Below are 27,628 nucleotides of genomic sequence, written 5' to 3'. Positions count from 1 at the left end.
GGGAAAATTGTCCTCTAACAGGATTTTGGTTTTTCCGAATGGGGACGCCAGTGATCCAAGATGAGATCTCTTAAGGCCAGAGGGGGACAATTGCAATAACTGAGATGTGAGGGGATGCTGGGTTGGTTTAATCCCTGAAAGGACTTTTTTTTTTTTTTTTGAAGGCTTCACTGATGTACTTCTGCAGGAAAAGAGCTCTCTTGCCAACAGATTAATCTAGTTCTTCACACGAATAACCTGTGTGAACAGCAAAGCTGCTAGTTGGCAAGGCTTTGGTTGGGGAGGGAAGGGCTGTTCTTTAGAGCAAAGGGAGGAGAGGGTTTAAGAAGAGGTGGATGATGTCTGCTGGAAATCTTCCTAGATAAGTATCAGCTACTGGAGCTTCAGAGCTGCTTTTGCTGTCCAGGAGTCTTCCAACCTGCAGCACAAGTTAAAATAGTATTTTCTTGCTGTTTGCAGCTTTACCAGTTCAATTGCTGCCTGCAGAATGTTAAATTAGGATAGAAAGCATTTCTACTGTAGTCTGGGGACAGAGGTGGCCCTAAGGTATTAGTGGCTAGGGGAGAATTTGGGCAGTTGCAAAGCAGTGGCATGTGGTCTGTCTGCATGGAGAAATGATGAAGACCCCCAAGGGAAGGCTATACTGTCATGGGTGACCTGTTCTCCAGCACCTAGGAGGAGGTAGGAGGAGAAGCTGGAAGAATTATCTTCTCTATTTTGGTAGCTGTAACTTCTATACAAAACTTAGGGAGTTAAAACGGGAAATTTCCTGAACACAGCCCAGAGAAAAATACCAGCCCTATTACACCTTGTTTGGCAGACAAAGACAAAAATGCCTGTAGAGAGCATGATACCAGGGCAGAGGAAGGCAGGTGTCAAGACTGCAGAATGAAAAGAAGGAGAAAAAGAGAAATCAAGGATAGTAAAGAAAAAGCGAAGAGGAGTTGGGGGCAGCAGTGGGGAATGAGGCTGGAGAGGTAAGATAGTCCAAAAAAGAGAGCATGAAGCTTAGGTCTGGTTACATGTGGGCTGCTCCCAAATTTCTGACCTTGGGCAATCACTTGATCTATTACTTTTTACCCGTCTTTCCTGTGTGTACGGAGTGCTCAGAGGTGGACAATAATGCTTATTAAGTGATTTTTGTGTAGTACAGAGTGTAGTGAGGCCATCAGCCTCCCTCAGATTTAAGCGTTACAAAGACACAGGTTGGAAGTTATTCTTGAAGACAAGGAAAGGGGGAAAATGCATGCGCTGGTTTGAGCATGACTTGTTCTCCCTTTGAAATTTAAAGGATGTACATCTGGGCATGTGTGTGGTAGAAAATGTCCTTGGACGCTCCCTCCATGCAATAGTTAAATGTTGAATGAAGCTTTTGAGTTGTAACTGTGACCTTTTAAAAATGCCACAGGCCTCTTTCAATGTGATAGACCAAAAAAAAAAAAAAAAAGAAAATTGTAATATGTTCTCTCAAAGCAGAACTTGTACTTATGTTGCTGGAGTCTGTACAACTTTCTGTACAGCCTGGTATAAAGAAAACTGATATGGTGCACACCGAGGTACCAACAAGTAGCAAATAACAAACGTGAGAACAGTCTGAGAAGTGGGTGAAACAGAGAAGCTGCACGTATAGAGTCTGTAACACTCCTCTTGTGCTCTTAAAAAACCTGGCTGATGTTTATTTCCATGTTCAAATTGTTGGTTGTTGTAACGGCATAATGAACAAATAATTTAATTTGATACAATATTATGTTTTTAATCGAGGCTTCCTCATCCCTACATGCTCATTACAGCCAGGGTCTGGATCTGTCTGAATACTGCATTTGTGTTGAGGGCGAAGGGGATGATGTTTGTAACCGTGCTTGGACCTTATTTTGCTGGCTTTGGGGCGGACACAGGCCTGCTCCAAAGAGCACACACTGGCTTCACTGACTGTTTAAGTGTAATAAATGTACAAAGAAATGCAAACGGGGTGCTTTCTGTGTCACCCTTGTTATCTGCAGCTCTTGTACCTGGGATGTCTCACTCACTGCTTACCCAATTTCGTGGGAGGGGGGGAAGAGAGTTTGTTAGTTGCCAAGAAAAGCAACTCAAACCAATTTAAGTGAGAACTTGGAGCTGCCAGCTGTAACCCCGGCCAGTATGTGAGGCTACTGCAGAGTAGCAGGAACAGAGCCGTGAACCAAAGCAGCGGATTAGCGAGCTCCCAGTGAAAACTTGGATTTCTCCACTGGAGGTGAAGTTCTTCACTCCAAAGGCTACAAAGACTTTTTTTGATGTGGAGCACTTGTCTTTGCCACAAGCTAACCTACATTTCTATGCCAAAACAATACTCAAACCTGTCCCCTTGTATTGCACCACAAATGGGATACTTGACACTTAATACCTAATTTTCCCTGATTGTCTTGGGTTGTTTTGTGCTTTTGACAGTGAACTGAAAGCCTATTTGTGACTTACAAACGCGTGTTTTATTAGAGACGGATGTGTTAGTTGGGGTTGTAGTGACTGTTGTTCATGCTGGCACTGTGATTTGCACTTGAACCCGATTTGTGCTCAGTATTTGAATTCAGATTCCCAGATCCAATACACAGTCTCACCAGAATATGCATCTCCTTTTCAATTTTAAAAACGGACTGTTTTCTAACTTTTGGCAGAGGTAATCCTAAAGCTTTTGAGTTTCTCTCTGTAGGTAGCTGGCAGGTGTCCTTCCAGGGTTAGGGATCATTTTTTGCTGGTTTGTTCTTCCCATCGTCCCCTCCAGGCTGCATTTCTCCTGCCCTTGTTTTGCTGTGCCGGGCACGGATGCTCCTCTCCGCAGTGCTGCTGGCTGGGCTCATGCCTTGGTCCTCCAGCAGCATCCACCCAGGCATCCTTATCCCCGATTCATCCCGTATCCTTCTGTGCTTCCCATTTCCCTTGTCTTTTCACCCTGTAACTTTTATTTCTTTTGTAATCCTAACCTGGAATTGCCTCACAGTTTCTTTAAACCACTTTTTCTTCCTTTAAACCTAGATTTTTACAGCTATAATGTGTTTCCTTTCACCGTCATCCGTAGCAATTCAGAGCACTGCCAGCTAAGCAAATACCCTAGTCCAGATGAAACCACTTTTGCAAGCCTTGTTACCCTGCCTGGATTCCTTACCACCACAGCAGCTTCTTTTTTGCTTTTTATCATACATGTATCCAGTTGTTCAGGCTGGCTTAATTTAAGTTGCTCTGCACATGACTGTTGCAGACACACTAAGGTGCTTACATTACAACGGAGCAGCAGCACACATTAACAGTGAAGATTTCTCTTCCCTTGGAGAGAAACTAAATAGATTGGAGAACAGCGTAGTTTGAAAAGGTGGTTCAAAGCTAGAATTCGCTTGTTCTTGCTGGAGTTAGCTCACTGTAATAAAATCGTGTAAGTCTTGCAAACCCTCTGTTTTCAGAGAGAAAACCAGTGACTTTGTAAATCTGCTTTCAAAGTTAAGTCTTAAGATAATGCTGCTGCAAAAATTCCTTGCACAGAGCTTTGCAGGATGGGTTTGGTCTTGCAGTGCCAGGTCAGAACAATGCATATAATGACTGCCGCGTAGGGAAGAATAAAATCTAAAGTGCCATGTAGGACCAGTCCTACAAGCCATTGTCAGCAGAGCCAAAAAGTCTTATATTCTGACTTCTAGTCTTTATCTTTACCTTTTTTCCCCCTGCTGAGAGGATAAACATGCACACCCCCCCCCCCCCAAATAATCTGTTTGTTCTCTGATTTGTGGTACAGTCCTGAATATCCAATTTCAGTCACATGTAGTATAGAAATACATATAGAATGGACTAGAAATAAATCTAGAACTTCTTTAGAAGTCCCTTCTTCGCTTTAGATGGGCTCTGTTAGACATGAAATCTGTTTATAACTAATGGCAATTTGCTGTGCAGTAGGAGCTGGTGCTCGCACATTGCTTTATACTTGATGGGAGTGTGCTGTGCTGGGGGACGGCAAGGCTCTGCTTGTGTTTGGGATAAATGGCAAACTGAAACATGAAGAGAATTCTGTATTTTACTAAATGAAAATGCCTTATGTTGAGTTTTGAATTACAAATAGCGTTTTGGGTAGACTGCACGTTTTGTTAAAGAACAAATGGTGGCGGTCCAAATAGTTTTGTGTAAAATTGGAGAAATGCAAGGAATGAACAAATGTGAGATGTTTCTTACCCCCATAAGCACAGTCTGTCTGGCTCATGCCATCTCCTTTGATAAGCTCTAACCTAAAGAAAAATGTCAAAGTATATATGTATTTAAGAAGCTGCTAATGCAGTCTTTTTTGTGACCGAAAGGCTTTTCTTTCAGGGTTGTGTGTCAAGATCTTGAACACCTGAGTGTAACCAGCTGGCATTAGCCTCAGGACAAAGTCTCCTAGTCAGGATGAAAAACATTTGCTCTGTCACATCCCTTCAACTTAAAGGAGTAAAATTGTGTGGTATCCAACAGTCTCAGCCCACTCCGGTGTAATACCTTAAAGAGAATTTTTCTTGCTTGGTTTTGGCTTGCTTTCTGTTTTCTTTTTTCTTTCTCAGCCTGTCTTTTAATTCCCCTTCAGCCCATGCTTTCTCCCTTGCCCATCCCTCCCTGCATCCACCCACGTGCATAGCAATCCAGAAATGCTCCGGACCCCGAACTGCTGGAGGGCTGAGCCTGCAAGCCAGCAACCCTTGCAGGGAAGGGATGCTGCAGGACCGGCATGCCGACGGCTGCTCTGGCTGGAGTTCAGCATGGAAATATCCTGTCTCCTGGTTTTGACTTTTTGCCTGGGTGAAAAAGCCAAGTTCCCTTGTCCCCTGGGTTGCGGCTGCATTTCCAGTAACTTCAGCAGCTTCGAAGTTTCGGCTCTATGGTGTGGGTAAGGGTTAACGTATGAGGCTTGTGATACCATTCTCAGTGCTGGAGCTGAAAAGTTATTGTGGAAATCTATTTATCTCATGCTCGATACAAAGTGACCTCCTTTTGGTATGTGCAAGCTGTAAATGAGAAGGTGGGTGGCTCACCCACAGCCCTGCAGGCACAGCCCAGCCGGGGAGGATGATGATGAATCTCCTTCCTTCTGCCTCCTATCTAAAAGATAAAGGATCCAAACTGGTTATCCTTGTTATATCCTTCTGCCTTTACCTAATTTGCACGGACGTCCCTGATTGCGGCTGGGTTTGTGGATGAAGCGTGGGGAGGAGCGCGGTTCGGTTGCCCTCGGTGTACGTATGCAGCCAGCGTTGCAGTGCCGTGGAGCGGTTTCATACACAGCTGCTTTTTGGGGGAATATAAGGGAAGGAACTTGCAGCTTTTGTTAGAGAAGGGGCTGCTTTCCAGCCAGCCACATGTGTGGGGTTGTGCAACTTCTGGTCCCTCCCCACGCAGCCGCAGAGGATGGGGGTGGCAGAAAACCCCTAACGCACAGAGGAGCATCGCTTACAACGTTGTAGAATAAACATTATTCCTTAGGGTCTTGTTGTTCCTTCTAGACAAAAGGCCTTGCGTTGGAGCCCGGGAGCAAAGGGAAGGATTTGCAGGAGGGGAAGGGCTGCATACAAAACCAACCACATAAGACCTGGCGGTGAAATGACTGATGTAAATCTGCCGCGTGGATATACTCAACTTCCCAGATCCTTAGCATGCAGCAAAACCAAAAGGCAGCGTGGCTGGAAGGAGCAGGCTCTTTAGGGACCTGCTCCTGAAGTTACAGCCAAATTATCTCCCACCTATATTCAGAAAATCCACTGTAATGAAAGGTGCGTGGTGCTGGTCGTGCAGGCAGGGTGCAAGGTGCTTCGGATTGCCCGCGTTGGAGCAAACGCCGGGGTGTCTTGGCTGCTGTTACCTGTCTGGCAGACGAAAACTCGCAAATATCCACGGTTTTGGCTTGCTCTGAGAACACAGGAAGAAACCCCTGTTATTGGACGTGTGGCAAGAAAGGCGGCGGTGATGCTGAGTGTGGGAGCAGGGGAGGGGGCTTGTGCCGCTGCCAGGATCCCCCGGCCGTGCCGAGCCGGTGGGAGAGCCCTCGTGGGGCTGAGACACCCCCCAGCTAGTTCAAGCTCCCTTTGGCAGGCAAGAAGTCACCACGTAGAAAAGCACATGATTCTCATTACCCGCGCCTGAATGTCTGCCGGGGCTGAATTGCCTGGATCCCTGAGAATCGCTCAGTAAGAAACAGCAAACATTTTCCCTGGGAAGGAGCAGCTGTTTATATATAGTGTGCAGTGGGTTCACGAGCGATTATTAGGAAAACATTCCTTTCTAGTCGTAAAAAAAGGGCATTTTTGTTGTCTCCTTTCCTCTAAAACACACAAGTTGGAGAGTCAGGGATTTTCATTTGCCATGACAACCAATGAAACCGCCGAGCCATGTGATTTTTCCATCCTCCTATGATTAAATCTTTTTTTTTTTTTAAAGGCCATGTTGCTAACAGAGTTGGGAAACATCAGGTATTATTTGTTTTTCTCATGTAGATTAGGCAGGATTTAATTTGCATGTTTGCTTGGGAGCTGTAGAGAGCTGGGGGATATTGATATTTCCATGATTTATGGCAAGAATGGTGTCTTAGTTCAGAATTACTGTATTGTATTGAAGTTTCTTTTGGTTTTTTCACCCTCTTTGAGACAGTGCTATTACTGAGGGGTCCTGGCTCCCACAGGACAAAAACCATTGTGGGACCAATCAGTGCTGCTGAACAGCGATGAAGTTCAGAGCCTTGGAGATGTTGGTTTACACATGATACAAATGGCTTAGAGACTTTATGAGCCAATAAATCTTTTCCTGCTCTTATGCTGGAGCAAGGTTTTGCAAAGGCAGAAAGTGTGATGGATGTGACTCTTGATGCCTGGTCCATGTGAGGACTCCTGTTAGCTCCAGGTCTGAGCACTTCAAGCTAACCGAAAGCCTGGGGGTGGTGTTACTGTCAGCAAAACTTGAGTGCTAGCATTTATCCTCTCTTTTAAAAATTGCTATCTTCTGCTCAGGAATTTCCCCAGGGTGCCAAATATAGATTCAACACACGCAAAAAAAAAACAAACCCCCAAACAAAACCAAAAACCCAACCCTGGGAGCTTCTCTGTTGCTAAGGAATAAAAATAAATGGTCACAAACATGGTGCTGACGTGCCAAGATGCGTCCCCATGACCATGCAGCTGTGAGCGTGAAGGTCCCTGCCTGCCCATGTCATGTTGGTATCGGTGCCTACTGAGGACTGGCTACTGTTTGCTTTAAGTAAACAAAAGGAAAGAACTTTCTGCTTCCTAATATTAGTCCCAAAGAGGTCAAAACTTCAGCAGGCTGCTGCCAGGAGATCAGTAGTAGTAAAGGACAATCTCTGTATTTTTATGTGGTGTTATATATAACACAGCAACGTCTATATTAGAAAAGCCCCGAGAGATCATATTTGCGATGGGAAGGTATTTTTGAGCAAAAGTACCACGCTTTGGGAGATCCTGGGCTATGTCATAGGGTGTTGAACATCGACAACATCGAAAGTGTGAATATTGGTGCTGCAGAATCTGCAGTTGTTCCCTCACCTTCTCTCCAAATGCAAATCTCTATCTGCACATCTCTGCAATAATTTATTAACCCGTGTGGCTGGAGATGGGGAGTAGCTGAGCTGGAAGTAGAGGTGTGCAGAGGTGAAGACATGATTTATCTGGGCTAGAGAGCTGCTGTGACTGATGCAGTCTTTTACTCTGTGTGTGTGTGCATGCACATGCAATGCTTGGTTTTGTGGGGGCCTGCCTGCTTTAGTCCTCAAGGTACTACTTGCTGCATCAGCTTTAAATAATCTCAAAGACCCTGCCCCTGGAACACTGTTTTTAATTATTTTTTCAGATTTCAGGCTTTTAGGTAAGCTATTTAAGTAATGTCCTTGTAGTGTTAGGAGACATAGAACAGAAAGCTTCCACTCTAAAGCTGCTTTTTTGCTTTTGGGGATTTTTTTTTTTTGGTGTGTGTGTCAAATTTAACACATGCGGTCTCTTGAATTGCAGCTGGCCCAAAGCTGAAATAAGGTTTTAACAGTAGATACCTGCCCTATATGAGTAACTGTACTTTTGTGGTGGTTTAGCACAAGTGAAAAGTACTGTAACCACCTGAAACTGTAAGGGGGAACTGAAAACAGGCTATGTGTTAGCATGTGAGCTAAAATCAAACCAGAACATGAACACTGTTCTTTACTCTATGAAGAGACCTGTGATATCCTTATAAAAAAATCTTACGCAGGAGCCATGATATGAAATTACCATTATAGAGATACTAGTTACAGTAAAGATACTTTTTTACAAAAATGAAATACTGGGACCAGGGCTGTAAAATCTAATTCTGCTGTCTCACCCCCAGATTTTTTCCCCAGTCCTTCCTGTAGCTGGCAGGGTGCTGGGCACAGGCATGGCTGTGCGGGCAGGGCTGGGAACCTTCCCTTTGGAAGCAGCAGGGCTTGCATCAGCTTAAACCAGCCCTGAAGCTACACCCAAGTCTCTATTATTTCCACTTTCTTCCTCCTCTGAACAATTTGTTTTTGTGAAACATCTGCTTCTCTGGCAGATACTCGCAGTTAAAACTGTACCGCAGTGTTTCTTTGCAGAAATGCAAAGAATATTCCCTGTCAGCTCAGCCGCTTGCCAGACAGGTTGGCTGATCCCAGCTGAGGGGTTTCCATCAAATGAGAGCATTTTTAGAGGGGAAAACTCTTTAAAGGGGACAATGCTTGTGCTGGTGGTGCAGTTTTGTTATGAAGCAGAAGCATACTTGCTTGGATGCATGAGCATGTGTGATGTTACAGGCCAAATGCGCTTCCCGTCTGGAAATAAGAGGAGGTGATGAACTGGGGAGCACTGGGGCAATTAATCAGCCTAGGACTAGCCTAGACCCATCACCCCAAACTTGATCTTTGTGGCAGAGAGGGCCCCCTGGTTTGGGATCTTAAGCTTGTCTTTGGAGGAGCAGGGAGCTGGGAGATGAGCTTCCCTGAGCTGCCCTCATCTTCTCCAGCATCTTCATCTTCCTCCCCATAAGGATTTAAGGAGTCAATGCTATTGCGTTGCTTCTGCCCTCTTAACAGGAGCCTGTAACGCTTTAACTCTGTTTTATTCCTCTGTCACTTCATGTTCCAAAAAGCTATAATTCTGGGGGGAGGAACTTCCTTTAAAATGCATAACAGAGGCAGAAGTCCTTCCTAAATACCAACGTGGTGTTGCAAATTGCCTCCTTTCCTATTGTGGTGGCACAGGGGTGTGATGCACAGCTCCCATGTGGCTGGCTGATGTTGTACCTGTGGCTGTGATAAGGGAGCCTCCAGCTGAAACACAGGATCACTTTATTTCCTCATGTAAGTTGAAAAAAAATAACAAAAAACCCTTTTCTCGTAGCAATCCTACTTTCTAGTAGCAGGCTATGCTCTTGAATTAGAGGGCATGCCTAAAAGTTTTGCCTGGTGATGTCAGCCTCCCTCTTGAGTCACCGGGATGATGCTGCCCTACAGAATCCAGATGCAAATGACTGACTGAAGGTGGGTTACCTGCAGTGTGTGATTAATTGCCCTAATAATTCTGTGTTCCTTCCTGGAGAAGGCTCCTTCAAGTAACTGTCTTGGAAGGCTTCTTCACTGCACTTCAGGCTGCAACATAAAATGTATGAGAGGTGCTAGTTTAGGGGTCAAGATTCTCTCACTAAAACTTTATCAATCCTAATGCTTCAGAGAAATGTGATTTTTTTTTCTCCTTTTCTTTCTTTTTTTTTTTTACAGCTTCTATAGTGCAGGTACAGTTCTTACAGCAGTAGTGTCTTGGCTTTTGCAGTTTTGGCTTTGATTCTTTGTATTTTAAGAGAGCCAGCAGAAGTGCACATAGCTGTAGCAGGAGAGTGTGCATCTCCTCTTTGGAGATCTGGTATATGGGACACAGACTGAATCTGGTATGGAGGAAAGATAGGTACTGCGTCTGCTCCTCAGAAGGTGTAACTGAATATTAGTAAGATCAACTCAATGGATGATGAAATATGTTGTCAAGAACAGTGTGCAAGATAGGGGGGTGTTTTTGTTGGTTTGGGGTTTTTTTTGTTGTTTTTGTTTTACAGTGAGGTGGTGAGACACTGGAACGGGTTTCCCAGAGAATTTGTGGCTGCCCCATCCCTGGCAGTGTTCAAGGCCAGGTTGGATGGGGCTTTGAGCAACCTGGTCTAGTGGAAGGTGTCCCTGCCCATGGCAGGGGGGTTGAACTAGATGATCTTTAAAAGGTCTCTTCCAACCCAAACCATTCTAGGATTTTTATCTTGCTTATTACCTCTTCCCTTTACTGCTGGTATTGCTAATTTATCATTATGTTTTGGGAAAGGTACCTCTTAAGTCTGATATATCTGTCCCAAGCCACAGAGCCAAGAGCCGACATTTTTGGGGTTGGTTTTTGGTTTGTGGATCCTGTTGTCCATTGTGGACAAACAGCAACCTTTCATCTTAATACAGCAGTTAGTTTTTAGCTTTTTGCTTGCTCCTGCAGGACGCTGTTGGGGTGGCCCAGCCTGGTCTCACCAGTGGGATGGGATGACACAGTACAGGAGCATCACGCATAGTGCCGTGGATCCCGCAGCCCAAGCCGCAGGGTACCGAGCACAGCCCTCTGCATGCTGATCTCAGCCATGTGAAAGTCAGATTAGACGAGGCTTAATTACTTGTTACTTCTACTAGGTTTGATGGAGAAGTGATGTAAATCCCAGTAAATCACAAGCTAACTTGAGCAGAAATCAAGAGGTGGAAATACCTGCTTATTTTTTTAATTAAAAAGCATTCTTACAAACCAAAGCCTTATTAGCAAAAATTTCTAGTTTGTTCATAGCGCAGTCTCTGGCACAATCAAAACAAGATGGTCAACAGCAGTAAGACATGTCATTGTAGTTAAAACTCCAGAAAATTTTCTTGGACATGCTTTTACAACCCAAACTATCTAGTGTACATATTCACATTTTACAGTACATCTATGGGACTTATGTCATTGGGTAATGACATACTTACACTTATGATACTTCTGTATTTGCAACCTCATTTGAGTCACGATGTTCTCATAAATATTTTATTGAAATCCTTTAGTTGTGATAGCTTTTCTCGTATCTTGTCAAAAACATTGGTGTCAAACTGTCTAATCTTGCAAGTGTTTCATTAGATCTCTCTCACCCAATGTCAAAACATCTCCACATATGACCGTGATGCCACTCAAACCCATGCCAGCCCAGCAAACTTAATGCATCAGAAGATTTCTTTACCTTTTACCTGGTTGACATGCACATACCTCTCTTCTGCACCAAGGGCGAATTATTCCTCCTCCAGCTTTGCCTCCCTGCTTGTAGGGCTGCTGTCCCCAAAAACCTCGCCCAGCTCATGGGACACACCTGAGGTTCAGCCTGATCCTGCACCCTGTTTCTAAAGGCAGAGTAATTCTCACCTGAGGTGCTGATGGGTTTCCTCATTTCAGTGGGTCATGTCTTGGTGTGGGAGCTTTATTTCCCGTTGTAGAGAGCTGGGCTTAGGAAGTTTTCCTGGCTTTTCCATGCAAGGCATGTTCCAGTTAATGCTTGGCTGTAGTTTTAAAAAAAATCATTCTGGTTTGTTTTTTTTTTTTTCCCTTTGGGAAGAGGTGGTTGTTTTTGAGTGGCTAAAACAGCATTTTTGGCTGGATTTCTGGCAATGCAGTTTTCTACGCTTGGAAGTCAGCCTGCCTGCTGTGCTGGCTGAGTATTTAACTGCTTCCATGCAAAAAATGTGTTGCTGCAGAGCATTCAGCTTGGTGGTTGCATGGTTTGCTAAAATGTGGCCAAAACAAAGAGTGTTGTTTTGAGCATGCAGTATTGGGCCTCCATGTCCAGGCATGTCTTAAAAGATGTTTATAAAAGCATATGTTAAGGTTGCACTGACATTTTTGCAGTCAGAACCCAGATTCTGCCAGTAAATGGAGTGCAGCACTGTTCTCATGCTGGGAAACAGTTTTCCAAAAATGGTGCATATCCTGGGTGAGCTGCTGCTGGTGTGTGGTTTCATCAGCCACTATTGTGGCATTGTGGATGTGCATGTCAGCTTTTTTTAATCCTAAAGAAATTAATTTTCTATTTGTTATTTTGCAAGTACTGTGTGTGTATCTCATTTGTGCTAAGTAACACAGAAATCAGATTAGTTCGTTTATCTGTGTGAGGAGAATCATCACTGATTAACAGTTCAATCCTCAGATATATTTGATGGAATATAACTTGGTGTCTGCATGTGATATTTTGCACTTCCATGGCTGTTCCCAACACTGAAGTGTGTTAGGAATGTTACCAAGTCTCCCCTCTCTCCAGGAGGTGGGAAAGTTAAATGAGGACACTGGACTGCAGCAGCTGTGACTTGCCTGGTCTCTCCTGAAGAGCCTTTGGTGGCACCGAGACCCTCAAGGCTGTGTCCAACCCAAACACCACCCACCCTTCCACCGCCCAACAGAAAATGATTAACGATGTGTGTTAATGCTACTCTTAACACCGGCACTGGCAAAGCCCCCCAGAAGACTTCCCCCAGAGGCAGACAGCATGGACACAAAGCCTTTTCACCATCAGGGGATGCCAGGAACATGTGAAAATCCAAAGATTGCTCCTGAACGCGAGATCCGTAACCTCCACCATTAAGCAAAGCAGGCAGATGAAGAGGGCAGTCTGCAGTCAGTGATCTCTGGAAGCGAGGAGAGCTGGTGTCCAGCCACGGGCTGTGGCAAGGCTGGACCTTCTCGTGTTGAGCGTGGGCATCACAGCTGAGCATCCTGCTTTCCTGAGCTCCTTCTGCCCAGTAAAGCAGAGCTCCTGCTCCAGGCTCTTCCTTGGGATGATATTGGTGCTGGATTTACCTGCTGGTTTTACGGTGAAGAGCCTGTAATCACTGGTCAGTGGGTTCCTCCGTAGCACTTGCGCAAGCTCCTCAAGGCCAACTAATGTATGAGCCAGGACCTGATCAAAGTAGTCCAGTGAGCTGCGAATTTCCCCTGATGGCAAAAGAGGTAAGGGGAAGGGCTGTGTGCTCTGTGCGGTCGTTGATGCAAACCCCCTCAGGTTTAGCTTTTCTGCTGTTTATAGAAATATATCTGCAAGATAAAACATAGCTGTGGTACATGAGAACTTGAACCTACTCAGCTCGCTTGATTTCTGTAAGAGAAATATCCTGAGCAAAGGGTTGAGGAGCAGGAATCTCTCCAAATAGGGTAGGGCTGAGGTTTTCATAATATACTGCTTTTTCCAGCTGGAAAGTTTGGATGCAATTTGCTCTTTTTTTTCAAATGTGTCTAGACGTTTGAATGACTGGCAGCTGGTCAGCCAATGAATGCTGATGGGGCTGTCGTGCACAGGGAAGCCCCACACCTCCCTGCACTGCGTGCGTAGTTTCTTGATGCCTCCTGGAAGCATTGGATGGACTTTTTTAGCCTGAATTTATCAGTGGTAGTGTCAGTACATGGCATGCCCAATGCACCATGGAAGGTGTATGCACTGTTTGGAGGTGATGCATGTGAAGATGAAACCTGCTGTGTTTCTGCCTGGGAAATCTCACTTGGAGGCATAGTGTTTCTGCACTCAGGACCTCCCTTCCTATGAGGGACCATCCTTGATGAAGAGGCATGTTTAGGATTGCCAGTGCACGGGCAACTGGATATTGCTCGCCTGGAATGGCAAGTGTGATGGGAGAAGATGGGAAATGCTGGGCTTTGCAACCCCAGGTGCCTGCAATAAATCTTTCTCCCCTGAATTTGGGAAGGACATCCCTGGAGTTTTAATGTCGCACCAAGCTGAAAGCGTGGATCCCATGTGCTTGTGGCTTTGCCACCAGCAGCAGAGGCATGGGTGATCCAGGCTTTCGTGGGGATGAAGTCTTCTCATTTTTCCAGTGTGAATGGAAGTGAGATTAAACCTTGTAGAGAGGAGGAGTGAGGACGGTGGGCAAGGGAGCAGAAGGAAATCCAGGCTGCTTGTGTGCAGAGGGGCATGAGCTGGGCTCACGCTTGCCGAGTGCAGGAGCCCACTTGGGTTGGCAGGTGCTTTGGAAATGAAAATATTTTATCCTGAGTTACGTAATGCAGCAGCATGTCCAGACCCAAGTTCCCTGCAATTTTCTGGCCCGCAAGGAATAATTTTCTGCTTGAAATATTAGCCTTAGCTTTGAATTTCCTGGCTCATATGGTATGTGCAATCAATGTAATATCTGTATGCATAAACAGCTCGAGTTCAAACAGCAGCAGTTAGGTAAATTTATTTTTGTTTATAGCTGTTGGATGATGAAGAACAGAAAATACTTGTTCATTAAGAACTGTATAAATACATCAAAACCCACCCTAACTTCCTGGTTAACTCCAGCAGGTGGAAAAGGCTGCAGACCCTTCTGTGTGCCTAATTGGAGCAGGAGGTTGTAAATGAGGATTTGAGGTGGGATAAAGCTGAGGTGCAAATTATCAGTGTTTCTGGCTTAATATAATTTCAGTCTTTATCCTTAAATGTGGAGAAGCCTTTGCAGCTGTGGATAGTTTTGGGTTTTGTTTGCTGTTGTTGTTTGGGGGTTTTTTTTGGTTGTGGTTGGTTTTTTTTGGGTTTTTTTTGGTTTTTTTTTTTTACCCGGCATGTTGCTGGGCCAGGCACAAAGATTTGTGGTGAGTGGAGTTAAATCCAGTTGGTGTCCAGTCACAAGTGGTGCTTCCCAGGGCTCAGTACTGGGGCCAGTTCTGTTTAATATCTTTATCAATGATCCGGACAAGGGGATCGAGTGCACCATCAGTAAGTTTGCAGATGACACCAAGTTGGGCGGGAGTGTTGATCTGCTCGAGGGCAGGAAGGCTCTACAGAGGGATGTGGGCAGGCTGGATCGATGGGCCAAGAGCAATTGTATGAGGTTCAACAAGGCTCAGTGCTGGGTCCTGCCCTTGGGTCTCAACAACCCCATGCAACGCTACAGGCTTGGGGAAGAGTGGCTGGAAAGCTGCCTGGTGGAAAAGGACCTGGGGGTGTTGGTCAACAGCCGGCTGAATATGAGCCAGCAGTGTGCCCAGGTGGCCAAGAAGGCCAACGGCATCCTGGTCTGTACCAGAAAATCGTGTGACAAAGTGATCGTCCCCCTGTACTCAGTACTGGTGAGGTCGCACCTTGAGTCCTGTGTTCAGTTTTGGGCCCCTCACTGCAGGAAAGACATGGAGGTGCTGGAGCGTGTCCAGAGAAGGGCAACGAAGCTGGTGAAGGGTCTAGAGCAAAAGTCTAATGAGGAGCGGCTGAAGGAACTGGGGTTGTTCAGCCTGGAGAAAAGGAGGCTGAGGGGAGACCTGATCGCTCTCTACAACTGCCTGAGAGGAGGGTGTAGTGAGGTGGGGGCTGGTCTCTTCTGTCAGGGAACAAGAGATAGGACGAGAGGAAATGGCCTCAAGTTGCGGCAGAGGAGGTTTAGATTGGATATTAGAAAAAATTTCTTCCCCAAAACGGTTGTCAGGCATTGGAACAGGTTGCCCAGGGAAGGGGTTGAGTCACCATCCCTGGAGGTATTGAAAAGATGTGTAGATGTGGTGCTTAGGGACATGGTTTAGTGGTGGACTTGACAGTGTTAGGTTGATGGTTGAACTCAATGATCTTAAAGGTCTTTTCCAACATAAATGATTCTGTGATTCTATAGCCATGCGTGGGTCTGCATCACCTGGCTGTGCTAAGCCTGCTCTGATTTGACCTGCTGTGATTTGTTGACAGTGGCCCTGTAACTATGGCTTGTAAGCAGGACATGCCCACAAAGCTTGATGCTTCTTCAGGCTACAGTTCATGAAAACCCGTGAGTGAGACTGGTGGGGAGACAAGGTGATGCCATGATGTGCCACACACTCTCTGCTCCCCTTGTCACTTGGCCCTGCAGAGATGTGAGCTCCTGCTCCATGATTCCTCCGCCTGTAACTGAGGACTGAGATACCACGGAGGTTTAGAAACAACAGGTTATTTCTGTTTTGTTCTTCTAAAATGAAGGCATCAAAACATTCTTTTACACATGAAAGGTTTTTTACTTCAGATGAAGGCTGTCCATCGTGTTTGCTGAGCACACGTTATCTTGTGATCTTCAGGGAGGGTAAGAGACAGGCAGAGGTTGGCACACCTTGCGGTTGACTGAGAAAGGCTTGCTCTTTTGAAGTATCCCACTCCACTTTTTGACTCCAGGAACCAAAACAATTGGGGCAAAATCATCACCATAGAGCCTGCTCTGATCATGCCTAGAGGTAGAAATTCCTCCTTGACAAAACAAATTGAGTGAAGTGCCAGAGATTTCTTTATCAGCTGAAAACTTCACTCATACTTGCTGGTCGTTTTGTGTGAAGACTCATGCTGGTATAAAAGCTGATGAGGGATGGGCAGAATAGTGGTTTCATCCATTTCAAGGAGAACTTGGCCACTACAAAGTCATTCATGTCTCCCAGGTAGTATTTGAACCTTTGTATTGTGTTTCTGCCACTTATTTGGTACCCAAGGAGGCTGAGCATGGCATGGTCACAGCAGGTCAGAGATGAAGAGGAACCTTCTGTGCCCATCCAAACTAACGGGTGAAAAAACACTGCAAAAAGATAAAATAATTGGTTCAGATGATGATAAACACTCCCAAGTAAACCAAAGTCGATCAGGGAGAACTAAGGGGTGAATGGAGCAAATGCAGGGAGAGGGCATCATGTAAGGGAATAAACTTAAAACATACCTGGATATCTTATTCCCTGAAGCATGTGTACTGTGGATAAACTCCTAGGCTTGTGGTGAACAGGAGAAGCAGGTGGGAGTAGTCTTTCTCCTCCATCATCACTTTCCAGGTGGTGGTCCCACTTTGATTTACCCCTCCCTGCCCCTTGTTCCTGCCCACAGTGACCGTGCGTGGGGCTGTGTGACGGAGTGGAGCAGAGCAGTGACACAAACAAAATAAAACCCTGCAAAACTGCTCCGCTGCGAGGCTGGTGGGAACAGCCCAGGGGGTTCATGAGCCACGGGGTCTGGTTGGGATGCGAGCTGTAAAAACCGTCTCTGGGAAAAATGGCTGCGAAACCCAATTTTCTGCCCTGCTACCAGCCTCAGGCTCTGTTCCTGCTTCATCTCATGACAGGGCATGTCTCTGTGCTGTAGCCAGCCCTGTTTGTGGTTTAAATAAACATGGTGAGGGGTGGCTGGGGCATGGACAGGCATCCCATCCCCTGCCCTTGCTGCAGGGTCTTGTCTCAGCCAAAGGGTGGGACAGGCAGCTGTGGCCGACACTTTAAACCACAGCAGGGATGCAAGGCAGAGCCCTGTGCCTGCAAACACAAGAAAATGGGGGGGGAAAAAAACCCCAACAAACAAACACAAAAAAAACCCCAAGAAAACAAAAACAAACAAAAAAGTTGCGTACTGCTTTTTTTTTTTTTAGCATATAATTCGAAGTGTGCTGTATTGCTGCGATGCACATTCCCCAGCCGTGGCGAGCCGGGCAGAGGTTGAGACACATCTTCCCTGAGGAGAGGGAGGGATGCGTGAGCCTGAGTCAGCAGCAAAGGTCACTTGGCTGAAAGGCTCGGCTTGCAGGAGAAGATTTCGTAAGGGTAACTGATGCAACGTTTCTGTGGTCAGCGCTGACGGCGTGGTGGGTTAGCGTGTGTCTGCATCGGAGGGAGAAACACCAGTTTGGGCAAACAGGGGTGATAGGGCAGCGAGGGTCAACCTCACCTGCCCACTCCACTTCCCAAATCACTTCTCTCTCTTCCTTGCTGCTTGCTTTACTTTCTCCCCTCCTGTGCCCCCACTTTTTGTGCGTCTTCGGTTCTGGCATTTAATCTCATCGTCGTGTTGTTTTATGGCCTTGGCTCATCTTCCAGTTGCCGGTTGGGGTCATTATCACATATGATTAGTCCTGGAGCCTAATGAAGGGGATCAGACATAACTCTAGGGTATGTCTGAGCCATTTAGTGTTTCTGAGCTCAAAGATCTGCAGAGGAAGTTTATTTTTAAGCTTCCTGAGAAGATAAATTTGAATGTTGGATTGTTTAGGAGACAAGTAATAGAACTGATATCCCTCCGGGGGGAGCAGTGTCCTCTGGGATTTGAAGCATCCCAGGGATAATTATCCAGTGCTGAGTAAGTCTCGTTTAGTCTTGAAATAGCTTTTAGTGGATGATCACATTTTTCTTCACGTTGGCTAGTGTGAAAGCTTGAAACCCTATATTAACATTTAGTCTTCATTGTAAGAGCACTGTCAACGTGTTTTTAATACTGTTGTCGTTATCCAGTCCCACTCTGGGAAAGCCAGGCACAGAGATAAGAAATGATTACACAATATAACAACCCCCAGAAAATAAAAAAGGGCATTTTTTTGAGGCTGCTCTTTAAGGTCCCACTCTTTCACTGTATTAAAAGATAGGAGGGAGCCACAAGGTCTTGTGTGCCGGAGCAAGGTGAGGTTAGAGCATCCTCAGGACGGCTCCAGCTGCTGCTCTTTGGCACTTTGCAGGGGACCGTAGCTCCAGCTCAGCAAAGCAGAAGCAGGGCAAGTGCTGTGCTGCATCACTGGCCCAGGCAAAGTGACATATCGGTGTGTAGTGACTCAGCTGTGTCCCTGCTAACCATCTGCTGATGTGATGCAGATCATTAGTCACTAATTGGTGTGGTTACCCTTTTTTTAGGCTGCTGGAAAGGCCGAGGTTCACAGACATGAAGCAGGTGACTCAGTCTTCCACCTTGTCTGACTTCAGGTCCACCAGGCTCTTGGTGGTGCTTGGAGAGCCGTTTCTGTGTACCCTGCCAGGCAGACCCAGGCTGTCTCGGTTTTATCTTGTACTCTCTGGCTGTTTGACCATGAGCCTATCACAGCTGTATGGCAGGACTGGGGTCTGTATCTGGGGCCTTCTGGTATGTGGCAATGCACCCTCCCAAGGAAGGACCTTTGGAGGCAGCGGGAGAGGGCACTCTGCCTTTGGGTTGAGCATGAGAAGCTTGTTTCACCTGTGCTGCATTTGCTCCCTTTATCAGCACTGTAAAAACCCTCTGAGTAATCTGGGGCTTTACTGAGGTTAGCAATTTCATAAACCTGTTTCTTTTTCCTCACCCATCTCCTATGCTTCCCATCTTTGCTTTGTCTCCTTGTCCAGTGCCGAATCTGTACGTACTGGTGGGTTAGGTACTGATGCTTAGGTATCGCCTTACCTGGTATCTCAGCTGACGGCTTGTAAGTCTGTCTCTTTACTGATGTCTTTTATGCCATTACCCCAGCCCAGTCATGAGGACAGGTCTTTGATGCCATGTATAATATGTGGATCCTCCTGGATGCAGCTGGGTTTGGACACTGCCCTTCTGCTCCCTTGTCTGTGGGTTTTTCTGTCTGCCTAAAACCTCCAACTGAGTCTCTTCTGGCTGTGGTTGCTTTTCTCGAAGGTTACAGACCCCTTCTTTGGTCACGGTGTTGGCGGCACCCTTGGGTGCACTGGAGATGGAGGTGTGGATACTCATCCCTTATGCCTTGCTCAGTCGCAGCAAACTCTACATTTATTTGTTTGGTCCTTCCCATACTTTGAGTGACTTAAGCCCTGTAGGTCTACCCCTGTGTAGGCAACCCTGCCCATCTCCTGTGACATTGCTGAAACATCGGTCTCTGCATCCTGCCAAGGAGATTGGACTTGGTGGGGGTGATGTGTGCTGGGTACCCCCCAGGCTCCTCTCTGTTCACTTTCCATTTGAGCTGTACGCCAAGCAAGCTATCCTCACAAAACTAAAGAAAATGATCGTAGTAGCAGCAGTATTCCTAATAGCATCTATTATTTATTCTTTTAAAAAAACTTTTCTTATTGTACTTCAGCCAAGCTATTACCCCACTCCCCAGTACTATTTTAGCAAATGAGCTCTTTCCGTCTTTAAGGCAAACGCTGCTGCTTTTATTTTAAAATTATTTTAATTTTCCCATCTGTTCTGCCCTCATGTGTGCCCCAGCCCTGGTCTGTGGGTACCTGGTGCCCACCTGGAGGAGCTCATGGGGGGTTTCTGGGTATTGCCGTAACAGAAATAAATTATGCGATCCCCTCGGACAATGTGGCAAAGTCCACACTGTCCTTTGGAGCTGATGTAGTTAAAATCAAAACAAACATATGGGGACATCTAGGAAATGGTGGCTCGGGTTTATGGAGCATTGCTTGAAAGCTGAAAATCAGTGTCTGTAATTCGTGGGCAGCCAAAATGTGGCTGAGGTTTCGCAGCAGCTGATGTTGGACTACGTGGATGCCCCGGCTTGGAGTGGGGAGGGCTCTTCTCCCTTATCTGAGGAGCCACGCACATGCCAGAAGACCTTTGTTCTGAATATCTGGAGGCATAAAGTGCAGCAGGAATAAAAGGGCATTTCCCCACTGCCTTGGTTCACACTGTGTTGCACTCTCTGTCTCTCTTGCAGCTGCGTAAATGAGTATGGAAGATTATGATTTCCTCTTCAAAATTGTTTTAATCGGCAACGCCGGTGTGGGGAAGACCTGCTTAGTCCGTCGCTTCACTCAGGTAAGGTTGGCCGCCTCTTGGACATGGGACCTCGGGGTGGGACATGGGACAGCACTGGGACGGGAGCACAGAGCCTGTGCACCAAGGGTTCTGCCAGCATCGCAGCCCCAAAGAGTTTTGTTGTCCGCGCTCTTGGTGCATGCATCACCTATGGTGACATACGGGCACAAGCAGCACATCTGTATCTAATGCTCTCCTTGGCACTGTCGGGGATCTTGCATTGGAGAAAGCTTATCCCTCTCTGAAGATGGAAAGTCCCCTCTGAAAACTGCTGGGACAACTCCTCCTGATTCGGAGGTACTCTGGACCGATTATAAGGACCAGCGTGTCTCCTGGTGTGCTCCTGTGTGCCTTCTCCTCCTCATCCCTTGCTGCACAAAGCTCTCCCTGTTATTTGTCATTAGTAGATAATTAAATAATCTGGGTCCTGGGCTGTCAGTCCAGTGTCTTCTGTTAAACCCAAGTCCTTTTTTTGTGGCAGAATGACAGGGGAAGGACCATGCTTCTGTGATCCAGGGCAAGAGGTTATGCATGATGCACTATAAAATATAAGTTGTGGGGGTTTTGTTGCACTCTCTCCTCTAGGAATTGTCAGTAATTTTCCCCCTCACTCTTAATTTTGGTTTTAAAGCCATGGTGATGTTAAATACTCCCCAAGCGCATGTGACAAGCAGTGGCAATAGAGCCAGTCAACCCCAAAGGGTTAACCACAAAAATCTGCGGCTACTTCTGCTGCTTGTGCTTTGGCAGTGCAGCTGCTGTAGGGGATGGATGTGGCCCAAAATCAGCATGACTTTGTAGACCTAGGCCAAAATCAAAAATCTCTGTTTATTTTCTTTTTTGGTTTGCTGTTGCTCCTTTCCGATGGTGCTGCAATCTCATAACCACCAGCATCATGCCGGCCCTTGCCATTGCTGTGGCACCAGTAGTGGCTGGCTCCGTGCTTCGCTCCCAAAACGCTGTGCAGGGATGTGACCCCGGTGCTGGGAGCTGCCAGAAATGCCCTTCCATGCTGTGGCATGTGGTGGAGGGGAGAGGGAAGGCGTGAGGTTGCAGGAGCAAAGGCCTCTCATCCCACGCAGGCGTTCACACCTCTTTCAAGGCTTTGGGAAGTAGGATGGAGGGTCCTCATTTACCCTTCCCCTGCCTCTTCCCAGCTGCACAGGAGCATAAGGGCTTTTCCCCTTTTTCCCTTATATGCGTCCTCCTTTTCTTCTCCTGTTTTCCTACCTCTGAAGTCAGTGACTTGCTACATGACTAGGGACATGTAGGCAGGGAACACACTGTAGGGTTGAGTTACGGTAATCTTTATGCAGGGGAAATGTCACATGTTTATTTCTAAATGTGATGGCAGTAAGCGTCCAGGGAAGGGGACAAGGGAGGAATAGTTTTGAGGATGGAAAAGGGTGAGGATCAGCACCCAGAAAGTTTTGTCTTGCTACAGAAATTTGCTTAATGAAACTCTTGTTTTCTTTCAGGGGCTTTTCCCACCAGGTCAAGGAGCCACAATTGGGGTTGACTTTATGATTAAAACTGTGGAGATAAACGGTGAAAAAGTAAAGGTAGGAGCTTGATGGTTTTAAGTGTAAACTCGTGTGGCAGTGCCATAGCCGAGGTTTCCCGCTGCAGCCCTCCTGCTGCTGGGAGGCGCGCAGGGCGCTCTGGCACGGCTCAGGCAATGCGGGGTCTAACGATCTTTGCGCCCCTCTCCACAATTACCGTTAGGATCGTAATGGTGAACCTCCTCTAAGGGAGAAAACGAAAAGGGGAGATCTTGCAGAACTCTGTCCTTGCTCAGGAGACACTAAGATCGTGCCTGGCTGGGGTTGCGGAAGCGCGAAGCAGCGCTTCAGTGCAGGCTCTGCTCACAGCGTTTCTGGTAAGCAGAAGTCCGTTGTGTTCCCACTGGGATGTGCTTGATGAAGGTCTTCTCCTGTGAGCTCCCAAGACAGTCTCTGGGGAGAGCAGGCTTCTGGACTGAGTTGGTTCTGCACAACGAAAGCTCATCTTCCACTTCTGCCAAGTTACGGGTTTGGGAGAAGCAGAGATGGTCACAATACTGGTGCTTCAGTCACCAGGTTGAATTGAGAAGGGCAGTGTTCTCCATATTATTAATTCTTTCACCCTCCAAAATAGGGTGGTTGCAACCGAACTGCTGCTGGGAAACTGTCCTTGTCCTGTGCTAACTCCCAAACTGAGCCTGAACATCACTTGGCAGAGAGCTCCTTTGCCTGGGCCAAAACACACCAGGGACCAATCCCATGCTTTAATGGGATCCATGGTTGGGTTCCAGCACCCAGAGATGTTGGCTGGCACCGCTTCGTTCATTAGTAGAGATTTTGCTAGAGCTACTGTGGTGCTCGAGAGGTGGGAGAAGAGCGTGGTTATCTGAGCCTCTAACGTCAAGATGTCTAGGGTCCCTGGGCTGCTCCTGGAGTTATTCTGCCTGCATTAAATCCAGGGGCATTGAGTGAAAAACAGCAGTTTTCTCCTTACTGCCTTCATCAAATCTAGTAGTGAGCAAATGGGAGAGTGGCAGCAGCATCACAGCAGCTGGATGTGACATTGAGACCCATTTTTAAGCTTGTGTAAGTAACGGGATGGAAATAGTGGACTTGTGCAGATTTTCAGCCCTGGGTTTTTTAACCTGTATTTCAGCACAGAGGGTTGTTAGGAATACACCACCTGATTTTTTTTCTTAAGTTTAGGACAGATTTTAAAAGCCGTGATCGTGTCAGCAGGCTGCCACCCTGCTGTGTGAGGAGCTATACAAACCTATGGGAAGGGATGGTCCTTGACCAGGAGACCTTCCAGCCTGAGCAGGTGAAGGACAAGAGGTGTAAATACCTTCCCCTGATAAAGACCAAGTTAATATTCAGCACATTGCTGTGCAAGTGGGACAGAGCAGCAGGCAGGAAAGCAGTGAGGATCACGTGTAGCCCCTGTGGTGTCGGTGCTTGGCTCGGTGGTTGTGGTGCTCATTAGCAGGCGTCTGGTGTAGCAGGGTTGGCCAGGACACGGATGTGCTTGTCCAGGCTCCTCGGACAGCAGAGATGCTTCTTTCAGCCCAAACCAGCTCCAGTCAGCTCTGGTGGAGCGGCTCAGAGGATCTAAGGTGGTAAATGGCTTAAGTACTGCACTGAAGGTGGAATTCATTTTTCCCCCTTATGTACCTGGCTTAAACCACCTGTCTCAAGGTGATCCTGGTCAGTGGAGGGAGAAACGCAATCCTAAGGAAGATGAATCCCATCCACTTCAGACACCTCTCTTTTCCAAGCATCTGGTTCCCTATAAAGTACAGATGGAGCCTTAAGAACATCGCTTATATCTGAGGTCTGGTTTTTGGACAGGTGAACTCGCCCTAAGGATTTGTCTGCGTTTGACTTCTTGCTCCCATGACATAATCCTGTTTTTAGCTTGGACTGAGGGTGCAAACTCCTTAAGAGACAGTTGGGAGCAGCCATGCCAGCATGGGCTATCTTGGGGGCAAGGACAGTTCAGGGAAGCTCTACAAGCTAAATGAAAACTTGTCAGTGTAGTAAGCCCCTGCTGCCCTCAAATGTCTGCTGAATGCACAAGTGTCCACCCAAGCAACTCTCTTAATCACCTTGGGGCTGGCTTGTGTTTCACAGAGCCTTAGCAAGCGGTGGCTGGGGTACCAGCTGTATTTCACATAGCAGATAATGAGTTGTTAAATCAAAGTCCCTCTCCTGACCCCACCAGTGGAGTAACTTGGAGTCGCTGGAGCTCAGCTGCAATGACCAAGCTTGGGAGGAAGCTTAGTACAATATGTTTGGGCATTTGAATGAGCCTTCCAGCATCTGAAAGGCAAATGGATTTCCTTCAGGGAGTGATCTTGTAGCCGAAACTTTTTGAGTAAGCACTGCTAGTGAGAATAAACATTTAATGAGCGGGAAAAGCACGAATGAGTCAGAGCACAGAGCAATAAAAATGACATCTCAGTCAAATGAGGCGCTTTTCTGACTGTTAGCTCATTTAACAGTGCCCAAGCTGTGACTCTGCTTCTGTGCTGGGCAGCATCTCCTGCACGTCTGCTGGGATCCAGGATGAGAATGCAGAGCTGTTTACCGAAAAGGTTTTCAGACTTGAAAATAAATGATAGATTTCTGGGGAAAAATACTTTCCAGCTTTCAAAGTTGCATTTGAAAGTCGATAGAGAGGGACTTGCTAGTGTGAAAGCTGTGTGCAAGCCATATCAGGTATGAGCAGCTACTAAAGCTCGTTGACAGATGACCTGAGACAGCACTGTGCAGTTGAGGGGACTTTTGATCTGCCTGGCCTTTTCTAATAAAACCAAAAATATGTACAACACCTGCACTAAGAGGTGATCCAAGTAGGTAGCAGTTATCATGCTGGTCAAAGCTAAGCATCCTCAGTGCTGCAAGCAGAGGGCTGTGCTATATGGACCTGTGGTCTTATTGTACATGGTGGAAATGTTCGTATGCATAAAGGTAAATGTATGTGCAAATGTTGGGAGAGCAGAAGGTATCAGCTGGCTCTGAGAAAATAAACATCTAGGTTTTCTGCAGGCTGAGTCAAGCACTGTCCTTTGGTTCCTCTGATAAAATGATACAAGTAAAATGGTTGCTGTAAAAGATTTTATTTGGCAGAAATAATCAGTGGAGTGAAAAGAGACATGCATTTTGTGTGCAGGAGGTTTGTCAGTGGCTGTAAGGTCGGGGGCTCTCCCCTGCCTTCTGCACAGGTAGACTCACAGCTGCAGCCAGTAAGAAACCCTCTCCCCCAGAGCAATCCCTTTTGCTTTCAATGGCTACTATATTAAAGTGGTGGAAGAACATATTCACATCAAGTTTTTTATCAGCTTGGACATCTTCTCAATAAATGCAAAACATATATGCTGGAGTTAACCAGGACACCAACTGGTAAATGCTTTTCCTGGGAAATAGCTGAGCAACAACAAAATTATCTGTATTTTTCCATCTGCCGGAGTTAGGAGGCTGGCTTGTTTTAATGGGGACTCATTTGTTATCTGAACTTCATGTGCAAGTAATTTCACTTATGGTTTTGTGTGTCACTTAACTGCCGGTGCCAGGTATAGGCATTTAAGTATAACTGTGCCAAGAGATTAAGAACAAAGATGCCCAGTAGCTGTAAGCCAGCCACAAATTACTTTCTCTGCAAAAAATGTACTTTTTCAAAATCATACCCCATGTCTGAAAGCTGCTACTGGGAGCTCTCATTTCAGACTAACACATTTATGATGAGTAGCTGGCGTAGTTTGACTTTGGAACTGGCAAGAATAAGGTTTTCTCTGTTACAGGCTGCTGAATATATGGAAAAAATCTGAAATACCTTACCTTTTTCTTCCCAAAGTACACAGGATTCTGGCTGGAAATCACCCTTTCACATATTTAATTCCAGGGAGTGGTGCTTTAAAAAAATAAAAGCTGAAGTAGAAGAGTACTCTTTCATGCTGAAGTGGTTTGATTTTGGATGTTTGTTTCTTTGACTGCCTTTTTGAAGAACTGAGGTTTTGATGACCCACCAAAAACTATCAGATGGTCAAATTATAAGAACAGTATGAGTTGAGTTTGTATTGGAAAACGTATGTCGTCTTCCTGGACCCAGAAAGTTTGGCAAACACTCATGACTTCTTTGATATAGTTAAGGACATGTCAACCAGTTCTACGTGTTGGGAAGGCAGGCAGCGCGCAACTGGGTGAGATGGCTGAAGCTGTAGAGAGGAAACTTCTTATAGAGTCCTTGGATCAGCCTTCAGCTGAGCTCCTTGTTCACTGCTGTGGTTTCCACCCATCAGTGCATCATCTCAGGATACTATAACTAGCTTTGGGAGCTAGAGGAGGGGCTTTCTTATTCCTTCTTGGGATGGATGCTGGTGTTTGTTGGACTACAGGACCAGGAGAAGTGACTTTGTCCCTCCAGTGCCTGTGTGGCCAGCAGCTCTGTCCACAGCAGAGGGAGATGCTAGAAGTTGTGCAAAAACCTGCAGACCTGTGGCTTCCTGGGGCCGTCGGCCGCAGTGCCAGCTGACTTTGTGCCTTGCGTTTCAATCCGCAAGTGCAGGAACAGAAACAAAAAATGCTCGTGGAGGGGAAGCCTCCGCAGCATTGGAGAGAAGAGCTAAGTGCTTTCCCAGCATTGGTTTTACCCTGAAGTGGGTTTTTTAGGTCAAAACAGTGCTGCTATCAAATAAAAAAAGTTAATTTTTTTTTTTTCCTTTTACCACCCTTCCTTGTTATGCCAAAAGCTGCAGATCTGGGACACGGCAGGACAAGAGCGATTCCGATCCATCACACAAAGTTACTATCGCAGCGCTAATGCGTTAATCTTGACCTACGACATCACCTGTGAAGAATCCTTCCGGTGTCTCCCCGAGTGGCTGCGAGAAATCGAGCAGTATGCCAGCAATAAGGTCATAACCGTGCTAGTGGGTAAGCGACGATCGTCCCTAGTGGGGTGGGGTGATGAGGGGGTGAGCTGTGCGTGTCGAGGGGTTGGTGGCAGATGGAGGTGTTAGCGGGAGGAGAACGTGGCATCTCTGTGAACTGGTGGTGCAGGATGCTCAAACCGGTGCGGCAGATCTTGTTGCCAACCAGAATTATAACCGCAGGGTGCAGCTGATGCCTTAAACCCAGTGCTTGGACCGTTCCTTCTGCAAATAACCCCGAGATGCTGATAGTGATGTTTGGGATGCCACAGGCACTTCTCAAAGTGCGGTCCTGTCTCAGGTCTAAGGCTATGGCATGCAGAGCTGGATACTTCCCACCAGTTGGTCCCATATGGGACTAAAGCGTTTGATGGTGCAGCTACCAACTGAGCTAAGAATAGAGCAGTTGCCCTTGTGATTCCCAGCTCGGATCTCTACAGGTATAGAAGGATCTGGTCAAGTTGGGGTTGCCTCTGGGTTGCTGTACCCCATAGCTGTGGGACAACCCACAAGTGGTTGTCTCAAGTGGGTCAGGATCTGGGAACCAGATCAGGGTGTGATGGTTGTGTGGATCACAGCGTTCATAGGTGGGACAGAGCTGAAAAACGGGATGGTTTTTGCATGGATTTTAGGGAAACTAAACTAAAATAATTGAATGTTATGTTAATCTGTAGAGCTTCAACC

At 46.5% G+C, this 27,628-nt stretch overlaps 1 protein-coding gene across 3 annotated transcripts in view; it reads left to right on the top strand.

Annotated features, from left to right (window-relative positions):
* Positions 1–27,628, top strand: part of RAB30 (RAB30, member RAS oncogene family) — a 51,938-nt gene that overhangs the window by 14,182 nt on the left and 10,128 nt on the right. For 2 of the 3 annotated variants that reach the window (XM_075050135.1, XM_075050137.1), the window contains exons 2-4: positions 20,414–20,514; positions 21,993–22,076; positions 26,765–26,948. In XM_075050135.1, coding sequence (XP_074906236.1) covers positions 20,422–20,514; positions 21,993–22,076; positions 26,765–26,948 — 361 coding nt within the window. In that variant the 5' untranslated portion in view covers positions 20,414–20,421. Of the gene's footprint in view, positions 1–4,854; positions 4,877–20,413; positions 20,515–21,992; positions 22,077–26,764; positions 26,949–27,628 lie in introns of those variants that run through there. The other variant, XM_075050136.1, reaches the window with a different exon arrangement.

This window comes from Buteo buteo, chromosome 18 (assembly GCF_964188355.1).
Source record: "Buteo buteo chromosome 18, bButBut1.hap1.1, whole genome shotgun sequence".
Classification (NCBI taxonomy): domain Eukaryota; kingdom Metazoa; phylum Chordata; class Aves; order Accipitriformes; family Accipitridae; genus Buteo; species Buteo buteo.
Note: the sequence above shows the minus strand (reverse complement) of the source record. Positions and strands in the feature narration are given on the sequence as shown.